This window comes from Panicum hallii, chromosome 6, assembly GCF_002211085.1.
Source record: "Panicum hallii strain FIL2 chromosome 6, PHallii_v3.1, whole genome shotgun sequence".
NCBI lineage: Eukaryota > Viridiplantae > Streptophyta > Magnoliopsida > Poales > Poaceae > Panicum > Panicum hallii.
Window position 1 is genome coordinate 41,646,974 of NC_038047.1, and position 21,842 is coordinate 41,668,815.

The following is a 21,842-nucleotide window of genomic DNA, read 5'->3' on the forward strand; positions in this document are numbered from 1 at the left end:
GAGCGAGGAACGGCGGCGGCGGAGAAGAGGCAGCAGGTCGCAGAAGATGGCGGCATTGGCATCCTCCTCATCCTTCTTCATGTCCTGGTGAGCTGCTGCTAACTCGGAAAGCACCAAGAAAGCGTGTGTTAGCGAGGGATAGAGAGGGAAGGGAAGGTTTCTTTGCACTAGAGGCCAGTGCGGTAGATTATAATACTAGAGGTTTTTAAACACACCCAACGTAGCAAGTTAGCAAGGGCTCGCACCAGGATCTTCTGTGGCTGCATACATGTGGCACACCTAGGCATGTACAATCGATCAGCTCGTTCAGAAGCTTAAAACCATGAACATTAGACGGTACGACATAACATGCTGGTAGTTTCGCCCTTTGCCTAACATTTAGGATTAACATATTTATTAAGGACATGGAAGGATCCGCTAGAGATAAATAGCTGGTTTATTGCTTATGTATAATCACTGAAACTTGGATTACTAAAAGCCTCCAGCTTGCGAGATTATAGGAATCTAGTTAGATTATTATCGGATGGACTATAGGTTGTGGTGTCTGGATCAGTTAGAGCTTATAAAAATACTGTTATAATTTTAGCTAATCCAAACAGGAACTTCTGAAATTAAAGTTAGTTCTACTTATTCATGTAAAAGATCAATTGTAATTTCCACTTTTGGACATTTTGTACAATAAATACTGAGTTATTGGCTCTCAAATTGTTTTTCTCTTTTTTAAAAATGAAATATTTGTAATTTTAGAAATCTCTTCTCTACTATTACTAAAGCAATGATTCCTTGGTCCGTCAATCGGAGTTCTAATCGGAATTCGAGTGACCGTATATCATGTGATTTATATAGCTTCCCGTATCAACGCACGAATATATTTGCCAGTACTGTAAAACCTGACATGGTTGGTGGTTCATTGCACGACCAAGATTATAAGACTCAAAAGTCAAACTCCCAACTCTGTTTGTGTAGAACACGTTCATCGCAAACAATATTGTGTGTTTGCGTTCGCCGAGAAGTGGAGAACAGATGCAGAAGATCTAAGTTTATAAAGAGAGATAAGGAAGAAGATTGTTCCCACAAGTAGCAAACCAAAGAACGACCTCTAAGGCTTTGGTTTGTTGATCAAAGAGATGGTAGCTACTGGTCCAAAAGTGAAAAACAGTGCCTTTTTCCCACGCTCACATAATGGACCCATTTTTCCATCTTTCCTACACAGTGAAAGGAGAGATGAAGTCATGAAGTTCTCTTTTGCCGTTAGGCTTAGCAACTATTAGCAGCGGTGACTTTTGCTTAACCCTTCAAATAAATCTCTTATGACCAGAAATTCCAACGAAGAACATGTGTAAAAACCTTGTTTCGTAGGGTTTTACACGGCAAGAAGAGGCAAGGCCAAGGGCCAAGGCAGGGTTGTCAGGCCCTGGTCCGCGCACCGCACCACGCGCGGCACAGGTGACGCGACGGCCACGGGCGCTTTGACCTCCGGCGCCGGGGGGCCACCCGCCACCCCGTCGCCTCTGCGCCGCATCACGTGCAGAGCGTCCCTGGCCCCGGGGCCTCGCGGCCATTTCGTCCGGTCGTCGCCGTTCCGGGTGGGTTCGCACGTGCGGGTCTGCACGGCCGGAGCCGCCGGTCGGGCGTTCCCGGGACCGAGCCCCACGACATCGGCCCGGCTCTTCCACCGATGGCCATGGCCACCGAGGCCGAGGACGAGGCCCCGGCGCGCGCGGCAGCTTCTATTCCGACGCTCGCGCCCATCCCCACGGTGGCGGCCAGCGTGCCGTTGTCGCCGCCGCTCCCTCCTCGGACCTGTAGCAGCCAGTGGTTCCGCCATGTTGAAAAGGCACCTGGGTCGCACTCGGACTCAGGTCTTGCTGTAGAGCATGGAAGTTTACGCAAGCTGCACAGCCATTCGTACAGCAGATTAGGCTGAAAACATAACGGAGCGAACATATATATACACAATATAAATAGTTACTTTTTTTTGGATTCAAATCTGGATATGAATAGTGTTCGATGTATCAAATGTTGATGTCCATCCTATTCGCACATAAGATATTCGATTATGACTTTTTGAGTATCGGGATTCGGAGATAGTACACATATTATTGAATATCCAAATCTGAATACTAGCTACTCCCCCTTCCATTTTTATAAGATATATTATAATATAGCATGGTCTTCTAAATAACACTTTGATCATTCATTTATCATATATTACATCATTTATGGTTACATTTATCAAATATTACATCATTTATGGTTATAAACTTATATGTATGGTAAAGTATATTTGATTATGAATCCAATCATATAAAGTAGTCAAATTATTGGTTAAAGATTGCAAAGTTTGAATCTTGATACGTGTATGCGCAAGTAGATGGAGGGAGTATCTATTTAATGCCTAAACCTATTAGGTCGGATGGAAAGATGGACAATACTAATACCACTTTCATCCCTAGGCATATCCTAAATTCGCAGGAAGAGACGAGAGACCTGAAGAAATTCGAGCATTCCATACAATCCTGATGAACATCAGGAACGTCCATTGGTTTGATTATATATATATATATATAATCAAATATATATATATATATATATATATATGAATCGTCCATGTGGGGTGGATTTCGCCACCTCTGAAGACCCAAGTGGTCGTCGCGCTTGTTACCGAGTTGATCCGGCCCAATCTGATCAGTATAAATGCAAGTGAGCACTCCAGGTCGCGAGGTTCAGTGAACTGAAGCGAATCTACCTTTTCTTTTCTCTTGTTTCGAGCGGAGTAAAATACACCAGCAGTGCCTAAACTTGTTATAGTGTGTTATCTATATCCCTATACTCTTAAAATACTTTTTTAATCCATAAACTTATTTCAAGGTGTCACATAGGTCCCTAATCTCTCAAAATATATTTTTTGATCCGTAAACTTGTTCGGCGGTGTCATGCAGGTTCCTAAACTCTCAAGATGCTATTTTTAAATTAATATAAATGTTTTTTCTACTTTGAGTTAATGAAAAATTCTTTTGCTACTTTAAATTTAATAAAGTTGATATTTTAATTTTTTTTATTGAGAATGGGAATAAATTATCTTAAGAAATTTATACAAAGCGTATGCAAAATATAAATAGTTAGTAGAAAATATTCAGGATCAGCATTGATATCTCCATATTAAACGAGAAAACTATAATATCCACCGTTGATATCAAATGATCTAGATTAATCCATGATATATGATTAATAAGCAGCTAATTTAGAATTAAAATGATCTTAGTGGTAAGATTTTTAAATAAATCAGCTAAAAAATAGTTTAATAAATAGTTCATTTTGAATATAATTAATTAATAGCAATTTTCAGGGATATGAAGATTCACCTTGAGAGTTTAGGAACTGAAATGACACATTGAGATAAGTTTGGGGACCTAAAGATGCATCTTAAAAATCTTAAGAGTTTACGACCCAAATGATACCACCGGATAAGTATATTTTAAAAGTTTAGAAATCTAGATAACATCTTAAGATAAGTTTGAGAACCGTCCATGTATTTTACTTTTTTGACGGAAGCTGGGTCGAACTATAGAGCATTCTGGGTGCTGCTGCTCGGAAATCCGAACCGATTCTACGAAAATAAATGAAAAGAAAAATCACCTTCATACAGATCCCAAGTTGACTTCATGGAGGCCCACTAAAATTCACAAAGCCCGTACATTGCATGGGCCAGATCGCAATAGCTCAAAAAGAAAATCCGAACCCATCTCACACCACACGCTTTCCTACAGTGCGGGCCCGCTGAGAGAGAGTACTAGGCCCCGTTTAGATGCACTTCAAATTCCAAATTTTTATACTCTCTCTCCATCACATCAATTTTGGGACACATGCATGAAACAGTAAATATATGTAAAAAAATAACTAATTGCACAGTTTAATTGTACATCACGAGACGAATCTTTTGAGCCTAATTAGTCCATAATTAGATAAAATTTATCAAATACAAACGAAAACGCTACAGTGTCACTATTGCAACTTTGTTGCAATCTAAACAAGGCCCTAGCTAGATCGGTGGCGACGGTGGGTACGTGCGTGTCGCGACGCGGCTCGCCGGCATTCATGCCACTAGTTGCATTGGGGAGGGAGGTTGGCACTTGGCAGCACGCCGGACGCCGCCGGCGACCGGCCGCGGCCAAATAAAACGAACGGTGGTAGGTGCTCCCGGAGCTAGCTAGCCACCGCCGACGATCGGCGCCGGGCCGGCCGGGACAGGCACATGGCCGGACACGGAGATACACTGAGGAGTGGATCGGAGCTTTAGCTACTAGCCGCTCGTGCGTCGAGACTCGCGAGTCGTGGCCACATCAGTCGTAGCAGTAGCATGGACCAGCAGGCATGCATGTGCGTACGTACGGCGATGATACGTCGCGAGTCTGGACAGACGAGAGCTTCGGCGACCGTACCGTCGGTGCCTGCTGTGCTGTGCATCAAGGGGATGCATCAGCTCCTCATTTCCTTTGCTGCTGGTCACTGACGCGTGGGCCTCAAACGTCATCAATCCCACACGACACCTCAGATCAGGCGCCCCTATTTAAAGACCAAACATTCCCTCGCCCACCTTCCTCGCTAGCACTTCACAACACATTCCCAAGCAGACCTCCGCCCGCCATGGCTCGCGCTCAGCTGGTGGCCGTCCCCCTCGCCGCCGCGGCGCTGGCGCTGCTCGCCGCCGCGGCGTCCTCCTCCGAGGCCGCCGCCTCCTTCACCTGCGCCCAGGTCCTCTCCGCCATGTCCCCCTGCTTCGCCTACGCCCGCGGCGACGGCCCCATCGGCCAGTGCTGCGGCGGCGTCAGGAGCCTCGACTCCGCCGCCAGGACCCCCGCCGACAGGCGCTTCGCCTGCGGCTGCCTCAAGTCTGCCGCCGCCAGGGTCAGCGGGCTCAACGCCGCCACCGCCGCCAAGATCCCGTCCAGGTGCGCCGTCGACATCCCCACCATCAGCCCGTCCATCGACTGCTCCAGGTAATTAACAACAGACACGGACGCATGCGACTGCCATGTCCGCCTCCTTTAATTATCGATCGACCATCTCTGCGACTTGCTTGGACATGTTAATCTCTCTGCATTGCATACTGAATTCTTCAATTCATGCAGGGTGAGCTGAACGACAGCCGGATCCATCCTATCATCGCGCCGGACCCTGCCTCCGCCGTCGCTACGTATCTAGCTAATGATCAGTTACTCATGATGCATAAAATCTGTCCGGTCTCTCGAAAAGATGAATAAATAAAATCTCTCCCGTCACGTGCACTGTTATACTCTTGCAATGGTAGTGCGTATCTCGTTCATGTGAGACTCACAACGAGTCGTTCTTGTGCCACTGTTATAAGAGTAATGTTTCCTTTCCAAGTTACAATCGATCGACGATTATATTCTCGGCACCACTAATTAAACTGGCGTGATGGGCAATGTCATTACTGCTTCATGTAAGAAATTGGCAATGATGATTGGACTATACACATCATTACCCCTTTTTTTTCCCAAGCTAGCTGCTAGAAGCAAGAAAATTGAGTTGCCGTTGTGAAAATTCCGGTGATAGGTCCCTTGCATTGGCACTCACCCCAGCTCGCTGTTCGCAGAAGGACCAACATGGCGACACCATGAAAGTAGCATCGATGTATCTTTTGGGGTACAAACAGTTCTCATAGAGTTGGCCTGTGCGTACAGTCATACATTATAACAAACCAACTGATAAATCAATTGAAAATTACAGCACTCCTACGAGTATATAGTGCTTTGCCATCAGGCGATGCTATTTCCTGCAGTACGTCGGAATATGTGAGCATTTGGTCCAACATTTGCAATTAAAAAATTTAAAGTCTACCACTAAATATTAGAGAGTTATTGTGTAATTTCGTAATGCTAGAAAGTTATTATGTAATTTTGTAATGAAAGTGGAAGAGAATTTCAACAGCGAAGTGTTGTGGTGCAGGGCAGATGTTTTGAACCAAGTAATGGCTATTATGACCGCGATTCATTCGCAGCGATTCATTCTTGTGATTGATTCTGCGCGAGCTAATCGCTATTACTTTGTTTGATGGTGTCGATGACGACCAAGTACATCCTCCCATCCCTAGACTCTTATCTATATCACTAGGTGTCTTATCCTCTTTCTGGTTACATCTTCCTTCCTCTGCTGCTTTTCTAGGTTCCCATCACCGGTGCTGCGCGCACATCTCCGACGGGAGTAGGTGCCTCCGAAACCATTGCCCACTGAAGGTCTTGCACGGGATAGCAGGGCAATCAGGTTTTTAGGGAGTATCTTCACGCGACTGCTCGCCTAGAACCGTGATGTCTTTACCAACTCCGTTCCTGTGCACCAACTCCGTTCCTGTGCACCAACTCCGTTCGATGATATCGCCGCCCGTACCTCTTCGTACGACTACTTCCTAAAACTTTGAGCGACTACTTCCCAACGAGTATGACTACTTCATCATCAACAAGTACAACCATTTGGTGCCTCGATCAACTACTTTCTAAAGCTGTTCTAAAGCTGTGTGACTACTTCCTCACCAAGTACAACCACTCGGTATCTCAATCGATGACTTCAACAACTCGTACGACTACTTCCTGAAGGCAATTTGCGCTGCACCGAATTCGTTCGACTACTTGCTCCAGCTGGTATAGTCTGATAGCCCTCTTTTTGATTAAATTCATGTTAACTTCACACACGTGCACATATCTTGTTTCACTCATCACAACGATAAAATTATTAACAAGTTGTATGTGTAATTTTGAAATTAAAATATGTCCGAAAATGCCAATTTATCTAACACAGTAGACGGACAAAATGTTCAGAATGCAAGTCGCAACATGGAACCAGCCATCAGGGATTCTAGGTAAAAATAACTGTCCAAAAGAACTGATTTTCTCATTTTTGCTATCTCGGGCTCACAGCAATCATGTCCATGTTAAGATGTTTTCTCAGACACAGTTACCACTTGCCAGCTCAAGCAATCAGGACACGAAACCGTTCAAAGGAAAAATCAGGACATGAAGGCGACAGTTAAAAAAAAATGCAACGCGCCAATGGCAGCATCGGAACCAACTCTACCAACCTAAGCAGTGCATAACCTCAGCGTACCCTAAGGCCGACCGTAGAACATAACTAGCTCACACCTAAGACAAACCGAGGCACATTAGCAGCTATCACCTACACTACACAACAACGATACAGGCAGGTCAGTCACAAGCAGAAGAGGGCTTTCTTTTTTTCTTGGTAATCTAATAATCATCATCTTCGATCCAACCATTTGATGGCCCTTGATGGACAGCCGGATGGCCCATGCCTTGGGATAGGAACTGACGTGAGGCCTTGCATCCAGGCCGGAAGCGCAGTCCCGGGAAGGAATTTCTTGGTGGAAGAGTTCTAGCATTATGCCTGGCTGCAGGACGCGAGCCTGCAATCCGCGAGTCGTCTCGCTGCCCGCACTGGGAGTCAGCTTCGGGTGTCACAGCAGGTGGCGAGTCTGCAATCCGTGAGTTGTCTGGCTGCCCGCACTGGGAGTCAGCTTCGGGTGTCACAGCAGGTGGCGTGTCTTCCGTCCTTTGATGCTGTGCACGAGCTGTAGGACTGCCCAACGGTGGTACATCGCTCAGCTCTCCCTCCTCCAGGCCTGGTGAGTCTTCCACCCTCCAGTATTCAACCCCAGCTGCATATCTGCCTGCCTGTAATGGATCTTCTGGCAAATAGTATGAGCCAGCAGCTGATGTTACCTCATTACAGTCAGCTGCAGCAGTTGGTTCCTCCTCCGGTGCACAGCCAACAGCATAATCAGCAGCAGCAGTTGATTCCTCTTCCAGTGCACTCCCAACAGCATAATCATCAGCAGCAGTTGGTTCCTCTGCCGGTGCACTTCCAACAGTATAACAGGCTTGGGAGTTGGTGCCTCCATGCTCTGATATTGATGAAGCTTGATCTTCTCTTTCAAAATCAGTTTCCGATAATGAAATGCTCATATCAGGTCCAGCAACCATGTCTGCATGATGAGCATACATTGGATCACTCCTTCCTGGGGTTTCATAGTTGCAAGGCTGCCGCGATCGACCATTGGTATCATTCCAGTAGTCCCCTGGAGCACTTGTTGGGTCATGGTATGTGTCAGATAATAACTGATCCAAAACAGAGGGTGGGATTCCTGCACCCTCGGCATCATCCATTTCCACATGCCCTGGGGTTGGTAGAGGTAGACCATCAGCTACCTCCCTTTGACAATCACCAGAGAATGAATTTTGGCTGGGGAGGTGCCCCACTGATTTGGCGATCTCTGAGTGCCTCTTAGCCCAATCACTACGGCTCCATAGAGAAAGCGGAGGAGGTGACATATTCCATTGTTCCATGACCTTGTTGTCAGCATCCAGAGATCCGGGAAGATAGAATGACTACATAATTTCCCCGCAGAAAGTGTCAGTAAGCAGTATAGCAACATTCTGAAGATAAGATGTATCTCAAGGAGATTGTCCAGAAGTACCTTTCCCGCAAGCTGCTGTGAGTCCTGCCATATTAGCTCATATGGTGGGTACTTTTTGTCCAATCTATCCAACATAAAGCATGGAAAGGTATTAGATATCAATTTGCAGCAAAAGACATGCAGATAGAGAGTGAGAGAGGACACCTTTCAGTTTCCTTGGGAACAATAAGTATTATAAGCTTTGGCTTGAAAGTGAGGGCTTTGTTGATAAACTGATTCGCAAGAGAGGCTTTAAACCCAAAGGGAGGATTTAACCCCATGATCTGTAGATAACAACATGTGTCGAATATAAATAGTGAGACATTATGTCTCCAATGGGATGAGAGAAATTCATGAGTTATTGTGATCATACCAATCGGCATCCTGTTGGCAATTCATGTGGTTGAACAGTCATCCAGTCTCGTCTCTCAAAACTGAAATCATTCTAGAAAATTGAAGATGATGTTCTACACGTCAGCTGTGCTACATCATTTTAACAGAAGAAGAATTGAAAGGAAGCAGCAAAAGATATCAGGTGCCAATTGAGGTCATCTCTAGTCTGTACCTTAATCAAACTTAAACATCCACATAGGTCGTTGACTGACTGTTTGCTAAATATTAAAGATGCACTAAAACAAACAAAAACCCAGCCAATGCAAAATTTAGCAGGTATACTACCTTTGGTTGAATGAGATCATAATTTTTGTAGAAGCAACGTTTCCCAGAAGCTTCTAACGTTTCCTTTAATAGCAAGCTAAAATCGTTTGAACCACAGCAAAAGTCGACAACCTGTGAAGAATAAGAATAGATGGCACTGTAAGGTTCATGACAAATGGCTTATCATCTATTTGTGATCATTTCTGCTGAACAGTAAATTTTGAAAGCCATATAAAATGAGCACAGGGATAGAAATCAGCAAGTCTCTCTCCTTGAGCATCAAAATCATACAAAGATGAACTAAAAGATGAACATTCAAAGAACAGATATACATACTATAATATCTGCAATGAAATAGAAGCATGGTGATTAACCTACATGCAGCCCATAAAGTTGCTTGCAGTTTACTGCAAACTGAACTAATAAGATACAAAATTGCAGAGCCTCCCCTAAAGTGAATTACCAACACCTTTGACAATGTTTAACTATTTTTCCAACAGTTTTAGCTATACACTCGTTTGCCAGAGGCATCATTCTGTACTAGACCTAGGAGTCAAAACTCATTATGATATAATATATCATGTACTATAGCATTTTCTTCGTCAGAGAATCTTCCTTGATCAAATGAACTGAGCAAAATGTATTGCATATATCATAAGAAAAGAAAACATATATAAAAGGATCATAAGGCAGCACATAGCATATACATTCAACAGCGGCCAATCTACATGATAAAACAAGAGCAGATCTTTACCATGTCACCACTTTGAATATACCACTGTAGCTTATCAACAATCTGCACATATTTACAGAAGTTTCTTTAGTATCACAAAAAGATAGTGCATTCAGAAACAGGAACCAAACTAGTGTATAAACTAAAGCTTGCAAGAATTAAAAACCAGTAATATTTTCAGTTCCAAAATGGTAAATAACAAGAAATCAGTCTGAAGTCTAATAACTATGTGAAAAATACTAGAATAATACGAGATAAACCTGTTCAGTTGTACAGCATTCTATATATAACTGATATAAATGAAACACGCCTAAGTTGACCTAGGAAGGTTACTGTTCCTTGCACCAAATTCTTCCCAGGGCTACTACAGGATATTGATTTTGTACAAGGATTATTTGATCCTACTATCACGATAGTTTTTTTGTTCAATTCAACGTATTCAAGGAACAGTATCCAGATGCCAAAAAAAAATGTACTGGATACAAAGATTCAATGCTAATTCCAATATTCCAATGGTGTAGAAAAGCATTGGCCTACATTAGAAGGCAGTATGATTTGTATCAATGCCCTCAATCAATTTTACAAAAAACATGTGCACCTACAAATTACAGTGTAACATATGTGCAAGTCATTTTTCACATAAGAACAAGAAACTTTGCAATTGGCTATAATTTCACAGTGATGTCAAAAGTTATCAAAACTGAGCGATCCTAGACTCCTAACCACACTGACAATCATATTACAGAGTATTCAGAAAAAAGAATGGCCAAATTATGTTCCAAATTCATTTTTGGAGTATGGATGTGAATTTGTCGATCTAACCACATCAAAGTATCTTGTGGTATTTTTATGATAATTTTGTACCAATTGCGAAAGTACAATATTAGCCTCATAACTCAAGAGGAGCATGTCTATCTGTAAATGTTCATGATAGAATGTTAACACAAAGTGACAGTGTGATACATTGCTTCCAAGAGAACGGAAAAGAAAAGATCAACAAGTACAACATAAAGATAATCATGTCTTTTTTAAGCATAAATAGTTACACCTACCAGCTGGAGTTTATCCAGTTTCGTGAAGTGGCGCCCATAAGATGTATAACGCATGCCATGAAGAAATGGTGCAAGATATATATTCAATTTGTTCTGTGGATAATAGATCACGTTATAACAGATATTAACCTTTAAAAATAACAAAAAGAAAGAGAAAATTGCACAAAACACCACGTTTCAGATCCATAATGTCACATTTCACCAGGTTTAACCACTCATTGCCAGTGGCGGAGCCAACGGGGGGCTGGCAGGGGCCATAGCCCCCCACAACAAAATGGCAATTTTTTTTTACCCCCCGTGATATACCAGGCTCAGGCTGCTATGCTTTATTTACTGGGCCTTAATATATGGCCTGGCGTCTGAGCGTCTTTTCATTTTCCTTTTCCTATTGATCTCCTATCCTCTCCCAGAATACTTTGGTGAATATGGTGAATATATTCAATTCACAAATTTGCATATGTCCTAATTATAACTATACATCGACCATGTTTACCCCCCCCCCCACCCACCCACCCAAAATTCCTGGCTCCGCCCCTGCTCATTGCACCTTTGCATATGTCCCTATGCCCAATAAAAAATATATTCTCCAAGTACCTAGTGTTGTAATCGGCTTATCTCAATGTTTCAGCAATACCCCCTCCAGGTATCACTTAAAGTCTTTTACTTCCCACGGTCTCCAAGGTATGATTTTGACAGCTATTTTTGCTATAATATACTTATAAAACCTAATAAATTTATGAGATTACGAAAATACTTTTCAAGACAAATCTTCTCATAATTTTTATGTTTCCAAAGTAAAGTGCAGTCAAATTTTTGGAGTTTGACAGCATGTTATCCTAAATGTCAAGTATTTGTGACCGGAGGTGGAGTGATAAGGTAGCTAAGTCAAGTAGTCTAAAAAATAAGAACTAGAACTTGTGTACAGTAATATATGGATGCCATCAACTGCTATATTTGTAAAAGAACAGTAGTAAACCAAAATTGTGTAAAAATACAACCCAACCAGGAAGACCATTCCATCATTTTCTTGTACCTTCCACTTTGCAAGTTGAAAAAGATCACTAGGTGCGCAGACGGATTTCGCATCTTCTATGCATCCACCATTTTCCAACATATGCAGAGCAGCTTTAACCGCCTACATGGAAAACACATAAGAACCAACCAAATCCATGGCAGTTCTTCAGTTCTAACTTCTAAGTATAGCAGAGTACCTCAACAGATCTTTCCACCTTTCCCAGTGTAATGTTATCGGTGTTATGCAGGGCTGGTGCATGTGTAGATGGTACCACTAGCTTTTTTTGTACATCCTCCATTGTTATAGCAGCTGATATTGTTTGTGCAAACTCGAATATTCTAGAGAGAAGGGTAGTCTCAGTGCATGCAGATCATAGAAAGAAAATGGTATAGCAGTATTAAAGAAATCACAACTTAAACAAATACTGGAACCACATAATCCCACGGTTGGATTCACACAAAATATTTGATACCATAATTGGCACATAAATAATCATAAACAGAATAAATGTGATGGCTATGATCTGAGAACTTTAAGCATAGCTGTTTCCCTCATTAAAACATCTTAATCTTGCAGTAAATGACAGATCCACTAGTGTAAAATGACAGTAGCATAGAGAAAATCTTAGGGTTTTTGAATGACATATCAAGTTCCACCGAAACAAACATACACAAATCCCAAAGTATCTTAACAAACAGAATTCGTTGACTTCTCATAACCTCCAATATGCAAGTTTACACTGAATTAACAAAGAGTTATCAACAAAATTATATACATAGTTTTTTTCTTGGAGTTCCTTTTTACGGCGATTCTAGTAATTTTGTGTGGAAAGTTGACGCCATCAAAACTTTATTTCGTAACAGAAGCATCTGGCAAACAAAGTGATATGTTCAAGAGAATAAAAAGATCTAGGTGAGAGAGAAAAACGAAAACAGATAGCAGTGAACAGAGGGATAGGCTTGCCTCATCTCAGTGTATCTGTCAATCTCAGGGAATGAGCTAAATGGAAGTTTTGACATAACTACTGGCTTTTCTATAACTTCTGATCTTTCTCCAAACACAGGCACTTTCCTCCTTTTATTCATCAAATTGCTCAACGAAGAATGTTTCACTATACCAGAAGATCTTTTAACACTAGACAATGGAACAGAAGGAAGCTCATCAATACGCCGTATCTTCACTATCTTTTTGTTCATTCCATTTACATAATGGATGGGTTTCTTGATAGCGGCAGGTTTCTTGATACCAGCAGGATCCTCAGGAAACTTAATATGATTTCTTGTAGGGGTTTTATGTTTTGGATCAATATCATGCTTCCTGGACAGAAATTTATTGGTTAATAATCAAATCAGCAGAGCTAATTGACTGCAGATAACAAATCATACAGGCAATAAATCAAGATACGATTGTTGGGAAGAAGATCGTCCCATGCCCTTTGGGAAACACATTGACCATTCTCAGTGAAGTCCTCGAAGGCTATTTCCCTGTGGACAGGTACATATATATTTAGATGAGTGTACATGGAATGGAAACTGCTATGGGAAAAATATGGACAATGGAAATATGTGTTTAATGCCTTGGCAAACATCTTCTATGATATGCCTTCGGGCACCGCCGACAAACAGCAAACTGCAGTTCCTTAACCTCTTTGTTTTCACCAAACTTGCAGATATCACATTTGTGTAGCGGACAGGCAAATTTTGCTCCATTGGCTATCCTTGCTGTATACTCAGTTACTTTGACTTCATTTTCGGGGAAGAGTAACTGGGCAACACACTTAGCATGATAGAAGTAACCACAGGTTGCAGAAGCACATGGAAACACCTAAAAGAAATAAGGATGTTAAACAAAATGCCTTCAGAAGCATCTGATGATACAACATAAAGGAGCACTAGTACTTATACCATATTGTATAATTACTATTTTAAAGTTATCAGCCAACAAGTCTATGAATAAAATTCGCGAAAGGGATTAACCTCAGGAGGATCAGCTTTAGCTGAACCTAAACATCCACAAGCAAAACATTGGTATCTTTCATGCTCACAATTCTTGCACATAAAAACTTCCATTGCCTGTAAATATGCATAATTCATCAAATGCTGCCCACAAAAGATTGGAGGATATATTAAGTCAATAAAATTAAACTTGTTCAATGTGAAATGATCGTGATAAATACATTGAATTGCTCCCTGCTGTAGCCTAAGGTTGCACAATCTTCCCCACAATCTTTGGTTGCATGAAACGACCTCAGACACCTGCCTTCACAGCTGCAAGAAATTGTAGAAAAAGACCACGTCATGAATCAGAAACAACGGATGAACATCACATGGGGGTGTTTTCTAACATGAAAAGATAATCATCGATGTTGCATGCCATTATATGTAGAATTTGGTGTGTTCACTTGAAAACGTACAGCAGATGACTACAAACAGGGTATAATTTGGACATAAAGGTGAGATGCGAATCTACTGAGATCATATACTATACAAACAGTAAACTCATTTTAGGTAACAAAAAGAATGCAAATGAGTTTCAAACATAACCAAGAATTGTTCGGTGAATCAAAAATTTCGTTAGCTCACATGTCAAATAACTTTAAATGAGGCTACAAAAGAAATGCCCAAAGCAGTTACACAAAACAACTGGTAAATTTCAGGCCAACATATCTTATTCTTGTCAAATTGCATTGGAATATAAGTGCAACTGTAAAATAGAACTACCAAGCTAGATGCCACTACGTTCCATTTTAAATCAATTTTACACCTCTGTCTCCTTTTTACCATAATAACTAATGTGTGTATAATATATATAACAATAGTTCTACCATGGTTTAGAAATCTAAAAAGGCAACATTATGTTAAGAGGTGGTTTAGCATTCTAAGTGCCTTATCCTGGAAGGAAATGCAATAATGGCTGGCACATATGTTGGGAGCGTGGTCCGGGCTCAGAGTAGATAAAAAAGAGGAAAGGTGGACATGCACCTTGCAATTTCACCTCCATTATCACATAGGGCACAAACTAAATCAACATTGGAACAGGTATCTTCATCAGCGTACCCAGCCATATCCTCTTAGTCAACAATTCAAAATTCTTTATGGCTTCTTCACCTTTATGAAACCTGTTAAGGCGCCAGAATAGTATGCATTCAGCACCATTTTGAAATAAGCAAGTACTCTTTTCACAACTCAGGTTCTTGAACACAGGACAATACGCATATAGATTTGTGAACTTGTTCCTTGTTAAATCAGCACGAGACAACAAAAGGTTACACAAGCACTCAGCAAAATCACTTGAAAGCTAAAATTGAAACATGAAATGCACGAACCATAACCCACACGCCAAAATCAGAGGCACGTTCCAACACGGTGCAGCTCTGCCACAATGCTGACGAAATAACAGGCGCACAACAACTTGGGCTCAGTTTTGAGCCAACCTTTTACAGCGAAATTCAATTCAAACACAGGCTCTATCAGACCAACAAAACATGCAAGCAAGCCCATTTTTTGCTAAAGGGGAGCGAATAAAGTCTTGGAAAGCTACGACATCCTAAAGTCTTCAGACTGGATCCCCCAGTATCCAATTTAAAGCATAAATGCAGCCCCGGGTAGATGGTCATTACTACTATCCACGACCAAACGACCAATTATTACATCAGAAATCTCGGGAAACTAATAAAACTAAAACACACGAACCCCACTGCCCCGAGGAAACGGCAAACGCCTACTGATCGAAGCAAATCAGGATAGAACCAGGGAGAATCAGCGAGGAACCGGGCAAGGCGGGGGAAAGCCGGCGGTGAGCTGCGGGTGCGCAAGAGAGCTTGGCCAGGGAAAGTCATGGGCACCGCCACGGAGCCCCCGCCGCTGCTGATCAAAGTCCGCAGGAGGAGGAGACGGTGAAGTCGGAGCTGGCGGCATGCGCCGGGTACCGCGGCAATCGATCGAGCTCCCGAGCACCCGGGCACCCTCGCCACACCAAACAGGCCAAATCAAGAGTGCGCCCAGAAACTTTTGAAGCAAAACAACCAGAAATCGTTTAGGCCACAAACAAACACGGTGCTAGCATTCGTAGAACCGACCAAATGAAAACTCGCCATAAAACAGCCCGAGAAATTCCCCCACAAGGCGTGCGCCCAAACCCCACCCGAACCACCAGAAAACGCACCAAAACGGCCGCAAAACGCCAGCATTCCCCACCATTTCTCCCCTGGAGCGCCTCAACCCCACTAGAACAGACCGATCGCCCAGCACCCCAAACTCGCAGCGAAACAAAATCCGGAAAAACATCGGCAAAATACTTCCGCCCCCACAACGCCCCCGCGCCCGCGAAAACCACCGCAGAAAAAACAAAGAGCAAGCATCGCTCGCCGATTCCACCCCAGAGCCACCGCGACCCGGCCGCATTTCCCCGCGCGATCGCCCACGGGCCGGGGCGCGAAATCCCGCACGGAGCAAGCGGAACGGGCAGCGCGGGGGTCGTCGAGCGAGCGTACCTCCGGGGAGCCGCGCGATTCGAGCAGCCGCACGCCTACCCCCGCGGCGGGGGATCCATCGCCGGTAGCTTCGATTCCCGGGAGCCAACAAAACCCCAACTCCTCCGCCCAAAACCCCAAACCCAAACTGCCCACCCAGCGCTTTGAGCAGCAGAAGCGTATGAGTATGAGCAAAGCCGACGTGGGCAGCGCGGGGGAGGGTCACTGTCCGATTTATGCTCGCCCCCCCCCCACCCCCCCCCCCCCCCCCCCCCCGTCGCGGTCTCGCGGCCCCCACCACCTTCACGGCCACGGAGCCTCAGTGCCTCACCCGCTGGGCGCACCGGAGGGTCACTGACGCGCGGGCCCGGCGCGCCCCGGACCCCGGGTGTGGTGACACGCGGCAAAGGCTTGGGGGTTCCCCACTTGTCACGCGACGTGGGTTGGCTGGGTGCGGTGCCAATACCTTGGTGCTGCGCTTCTCGCGAGCGTCGTGCCGCCACCCTCCGGCCGGCGGAAGCAGTTCGTCTGCAGAGACTCGTCCCCGGCCGACCGGACCTCCCGGCGCCGCGGCGCGTAACAGCGGCACAGTTCGCCGGAGTTGATGCGGAAAATCTTTCGTCCGCGATCTCCGGTGCCTGGCTTCTGACACACGCGTGGCGCGGCGGGCGCTCGGCAACTGGGCCCACCGCCCACCTCTGCCGCGTGCTGTGCGGAATGCGGAGGCAGCCGGCCGTGCGTATTCGATCGCACGGCGCAGGTGGGTGCGGGAGGGGCCGAGTGAAATTACCGCGGCGGGGTTTCTACCGCGGTGCCGTTTCCCGTGGGCGAGCAGGGCAGCTCTGCTGCAGCCTTTTCGTCTCGCAGGATTCCTACCGTTTCGGAGAAAGGGACGGGAGGCGCGGGAGCCGCGACAGTGGAGACGACAGACGAGACCAGGCTGCCGCGAAGCTCCGGGGTGGTGCCCACGGGCCATGGCTCCTGCAAGGCTGCAACGAGCCGGTGCCGATCCGATGGCAGTTTGGCACGGGCGCACAAAGGCACAGCAGCCAGGGGCGCCACCCGTACGGCTTCGTCGTTCAACAGAGGGCGTTTCTACTCTCAACCAAAGAGGGCAACGCCATCTAGAGAGAGAAACGAAGGGCAGCACACTTTCTGAAAGGAGTTTCTTATGAGGCAAGTCTAACTCTACACTCTTCCTCAGTTTAATTTTCTCTATCTGATCTGAACTTGAGGCGCCTCAAAGCAGGCCCAACGCTCCACCCTGGAGCATCCACGTCCCCCTCAAATGTCTGTAACTCTAGATCACTGGTGATTCCGGAGAAGGTTGGATGGGAAAAAAGAAAGAAAGAAACAAGACCTGGTGACGGGGTTCTCCGCTTCTCCCATGGAGATTGGAGAGAGATCAGAGGGAAAGGGAGGGAGGGAGCCGCACGCAAAGCGAAAGCTACTTTCTCTTGAGGAGCAGAGCCGTAGCCCGTATGCCTGCGTTGGGCTTCCTCTCACTGGACCCGATGGCCAAAAGTTGTGATGCTTTCGGAGACGGATCAGCAGGGGATGAACAAAAGTTGGCGCAAAAGGAAAGCCCAAATATGCACCCGAAAGGCCAGCCAACATCCCATCGCAGCATTAGAAGACCCCTCGGCTTCGAATGACTTTGCCAAGGCGATCATGAAATGCAAGTAGGACCATTTCAAGGTCGAAGTTGCAAGGGATGGTTTTTCGAGACAAAAATAAAAGCAGCTGCAAGGATGATAATGCTCACACCAGTTTAGATCTGGGTCCTAACCCTTCGTGCCAAGGCACGTGAAATTGGATTACCGCGGCGAATTTTACTGCTTGCTTTTTCCAATGCTAGTTGCGCAGCTTTTGCCGCAACTTTTTCGTTGCCAGGATTCCTTCCGTCTTGGTGAGAGAAGAGGCCAGGAGTATGCCAAACGGCCATGTTCGGATCCCCTCTAAGCTGCCTAACCTAGGCCACATTTGTATCCCTTGCGTCCGTAACCTCACTGGCCGGACAAGTTACTTTACTTTTGGTCTTTTGGATGTTGCATTCTTCGGGGAATCGGGGGAAAATTGTTGCAAAACGCATGATCATGGTGAGTGGTGACAGAAAAAAAAAAGGCAACATAGGCCACGCAGCGTAGCCTGGCAATTCTGCACAGTGGCAGCGCAGCTGGTGTAGCCAAAGCCTGGTGGTCTCGTGATTCAACCTAACAACTGACATGGATGATCGAATACCAATCACCATAGGTTTTTCTATTTGGCAGGAGTATAAAAAATGACTTTTACTCTAGTGACCGTCATCTTATTTAGCAAAGGGTCTGTGCGTGGTTCTCCCGTTGACGTGATGCAAAAGGAGAACTCCCTTCATCTTGGGCCTAATCGATCCCCTTAAATTTTTCCTTTTTTGGAAAATATGGTGTATTTTCAGAAAGGAAATCATTTTTACTGTGGGAATAGGAAAAGAAAAAGGGGAAATCATTTACCGTTACAGTCTAACGAATGTAACCTTCGTTATGGACATTTCAATGGGCCAATGGCACATCATTTTGGAGGAGAAGACAACGCGGAATTTTTTAAAAAAAGGTTACAAAAATTAAATTCGAAAAAGGGGTGCCAATTTAAAAAATTTTAAAAAAGGAGTACCTCCCACCCGATCAACGGGCCGGAGGCGTGGGGCCGGACACCTCCCGCCCATCCAACGGGCGGGAGGTGCCAATTTTTTTTCTAGGCCCCTCCCGAGGGTCTCTTCGCGAATAAGAAAAGTTTTTTATTCGCGAAGAGACTTTTCTTATTCGCAAAGAGGCCCCTGACGCGGCCGCGGGGGCATCCCGCCCGCCCAACGGAAGGGAGGTACGGAGCCCCTACAGTGCGGAGGGGCATCCCGCCCAACGGGCAGGAGGTCTCCCCCTGTATAAGCCCACCTGCCCCCTAAATTCCTATTTTATTCAAGAAAAACTAGGAAAAAAAGAAAGGGAGGAGAGGAAGCGGCGAAGCCCTGTTCACACGTCGGTTTGGAGGTATATTCTCGTTCTAGTCGTATAATTACTTGAAAATAACTATAATCTAGAAAATATTTCTTAGTGTAGTTATATTTTGAATAGTTTTTAGTATTTTTAATTATTTTTTTAGTATAATTTATATTCTGAATAGTTTAGAATCTGGAAAATATAATCTGGAAATCGCTGAAACTTAAGGCCGTTGTGTATTAATATGTAGTATAACTAGTTTATTAATGATTGACAGATATGTCTTCCGAGAAGGGTACTTTTAGTATATATTACGGAGAAGGAAATGTAATTTATGGGCCGAATGGGGTAGATTTAAGTGAATTCAACTGTGCGGTCAGAGGAATTACCAGACCGCACGAGAGAACATTTGAATCCCTATGCGACTGGTTAATGAGTGGATTAAGAATTAATCAGGAGACACACACTGTGAGTGTTCAGTGTGTCATAATCGTACCACTCACGCTTTGATCTGGGAGCTGATGCCACTTGCAAGCAACGATGACTGGTTAAGTTATCTGCAAAATGCAAGTCATTGGTAATGGCCACTAGTACTCCTTGTCAGTGTGTACCAGAAGCCTTTGATAAACATCAAAGCTGCTGCGGGGGATGAAGATGTGATGAAGAAGTTGAGGAGCCAAACATTGAGGCAGGTGGCACCGCAGCACCTCAATGCGTGGCTGTCGATATATATGTTTCCCATTACTTCAGAAAAGAGACAATTGCCAGCACCTGGCAGTATGAGATTTATGGGTTCCGTATGGTTGGAGCGTTCACTGAGACAGCGAATCCTGTGATCTATATTCCAGACCCGAGAACAGCTCAGGTTAAGAGAGGGTGCCGTCAGACACGGCGTATTCGTAATGATATGGATGAGTCAGAGCTCCGTACGAGGATATAGCGCTGCAGTGCATGTAACCAGAGTGGACACATATATAAACGTTGTCCGAACAATGATGCTGGGCCTAGTTCTGCTGAAGCTGGCCCTACAGTTGATGCTACAGATGGAAGACCTCCGGTTGCATCAAGGAGTGGGAGACGTCGCCGATTGAGTGCTACTACGACATCAGGCACCATTTAGTTGTAATTTTATTTGAACGTTGTTTGCTCATGTGTAATATTTGCCGCGTTGAGTTTGTATCAGATCTGGATGTGTATTTGTAATTTTAACAGACCATTATGTGTATTTGTAATATTTGCCGCTGTGACTTTTAACAGATCATTGTGTGTGTTTGTAATTGTAACTGTGACTTAGCTCTATTGTATTCGTTATGTATGTTTCTAATATATGTATCGTACTTAATTTTTCATGCAGATGTGGCGCAGACATCGGAGCTTAACCATTTGGATTCTACGTTGCAAAATGTTATCATTTAACCATATTCATACGAGTTTTACGTACCGTAATATTCTTCGTAAAATTGAAGTAAAATTCTATATGTATACAAAAAAGTATGGTGAATAAATCTTGTATTTGAAAAAAGTATAAATTTTAAATAGTTTGTAAAATATAAATTCGAACAAAAAATAACAAATCCGCACTGTTGGGCACCTCCCGCCCGTTGGGCGGGCGGGATGCCTTTGCCGCCGTGGGAGGGGCCTCTTCGCGAATAAGAAAAATTTCTTATTCGTGAAGAGGCCCTCGGGAGGGGTCTGGAAAAAGTTTTGGCACCTCCCGCCTGTTGGATGGGGGGAGGTGTCCGGCCCCACGCCTCCTGCCCGTTGATCGGGCGGGGGTGCCCATTTTTGAAAATTTTCCAAATCGGCACCCTTTTCGAATTTAATTTTTTAACCTCTTTTTTTAAAAAAATTCAGACAACGCGTACGTGACGGCCCAAGGAAATCGTGGTAGGAAGGCCCAGTTCACCAGAATATAAACAGCCCAAGACAGCCTAGGCGTACAGGCGGGCGGCCCATCATTTTCCATCTCATCCAACTTCCAAAGTCCAAACCGCCCGCGCCGCCGCCTCGCGAGCAAATCCTCGCTCCGCACTCGCCGCGGCCCGTCGTCGGAAACAGCAGGTCCGGCCGGGTACCCTGGACTTCACCCGCGCGCCGGCGGCTAACAGGAGGGCCACCGTGATCCTTCTTAAGCGCACAGGTTCGGCCATCCACTCGTCCGGTCATCCCCCGTCGCCGCGAATTCCCGTCCCAGTTGTCCCCTCCCCTGTTTTTCGCCTCCATTGCTACTGCATCTCGTCCCAGTTTCTCCCTCCCCCTATCTTGACCTCCATCCCTCACGATTCGTGCTCGTGGTGGCAAGGAAGCGCGTGCAGGATTAACCTAATGGATCTGATGCCCGGCAGGCTAGCACGGCAGGAACTAGGGGAGGTCAGGGACATCACATACTGTAAAGCTCGGGTCGTTATTCAGAGAAGAAGAGAGGCCAGGTCGTAAACTAATCATCTGAGATAT

The 21,842-nt window shown here is 44.8% G+C and overlaps 2 protein-coding genes across 2 annotated transcripts; one reads left to right on the forward strand and one right to left on the reverse strand.

The window, feature by feature from the left end:
• Positions 1-4,647: 4,647 nt before the first annotated feature.
• On the forward strand, positions 4,648-5,244 carry LOC112896732 (non-specific lipid-transfer protein-like). Its single transcript, XM_025964845.1, has 2 exons — positions 4,648-5,000; positions 5,133-5,244. Exons 1-2 carry the CDS (start codon positions 4,648-4,650, stop codon positions 5,140-5,142), a joined length of 363 nt encoding a protein of 120 aa, XP_025820630.1. The 3' UTR covers positions 5,143-5,244.
• A 1,641-nt stretch (positions 5,245-6,885) lies between these two features.
• Positions 6,886-16,572, reverse strand: LOC112896725 (protein ENHANCED DOWNY MILDEW 2-like). Its single transcript, XM_025964837.1, has 16 exons — positions 16,438-16,572; positions 14,927-15,063; positions 14,122-14,212; positions 13,922-14,017; positions 13,522-13,769; positions 13,331-13,429; positions 12,909-13,262; positions 12,142-12,283; positions 11,964-12,065; positions 10,931-11,023; positions 9,900-9,941; positions 9,167-9,277; positions 8,862-8,933; positions 8,654-8,772; positions 8,510-8,573; positions 6,886-8,420 (listed from the first exon to the last, which is right to left on the reverse strand). Exons 2-16 carry the CDS (start codon positions 15,007-15,009, stop codon positions 7,263-7,265), a joined length of 2,874 nt encoding a protein of 957 aa, XP_025820622.1. The 5' UTR covers positions 15,010-15,063; positions 16,438-16,572; the 3' UTR covers positions 6,886-7,262.
• Between the last annotated feature and the right edge of the window lie 5,270 nt (positions 16,573-21,842).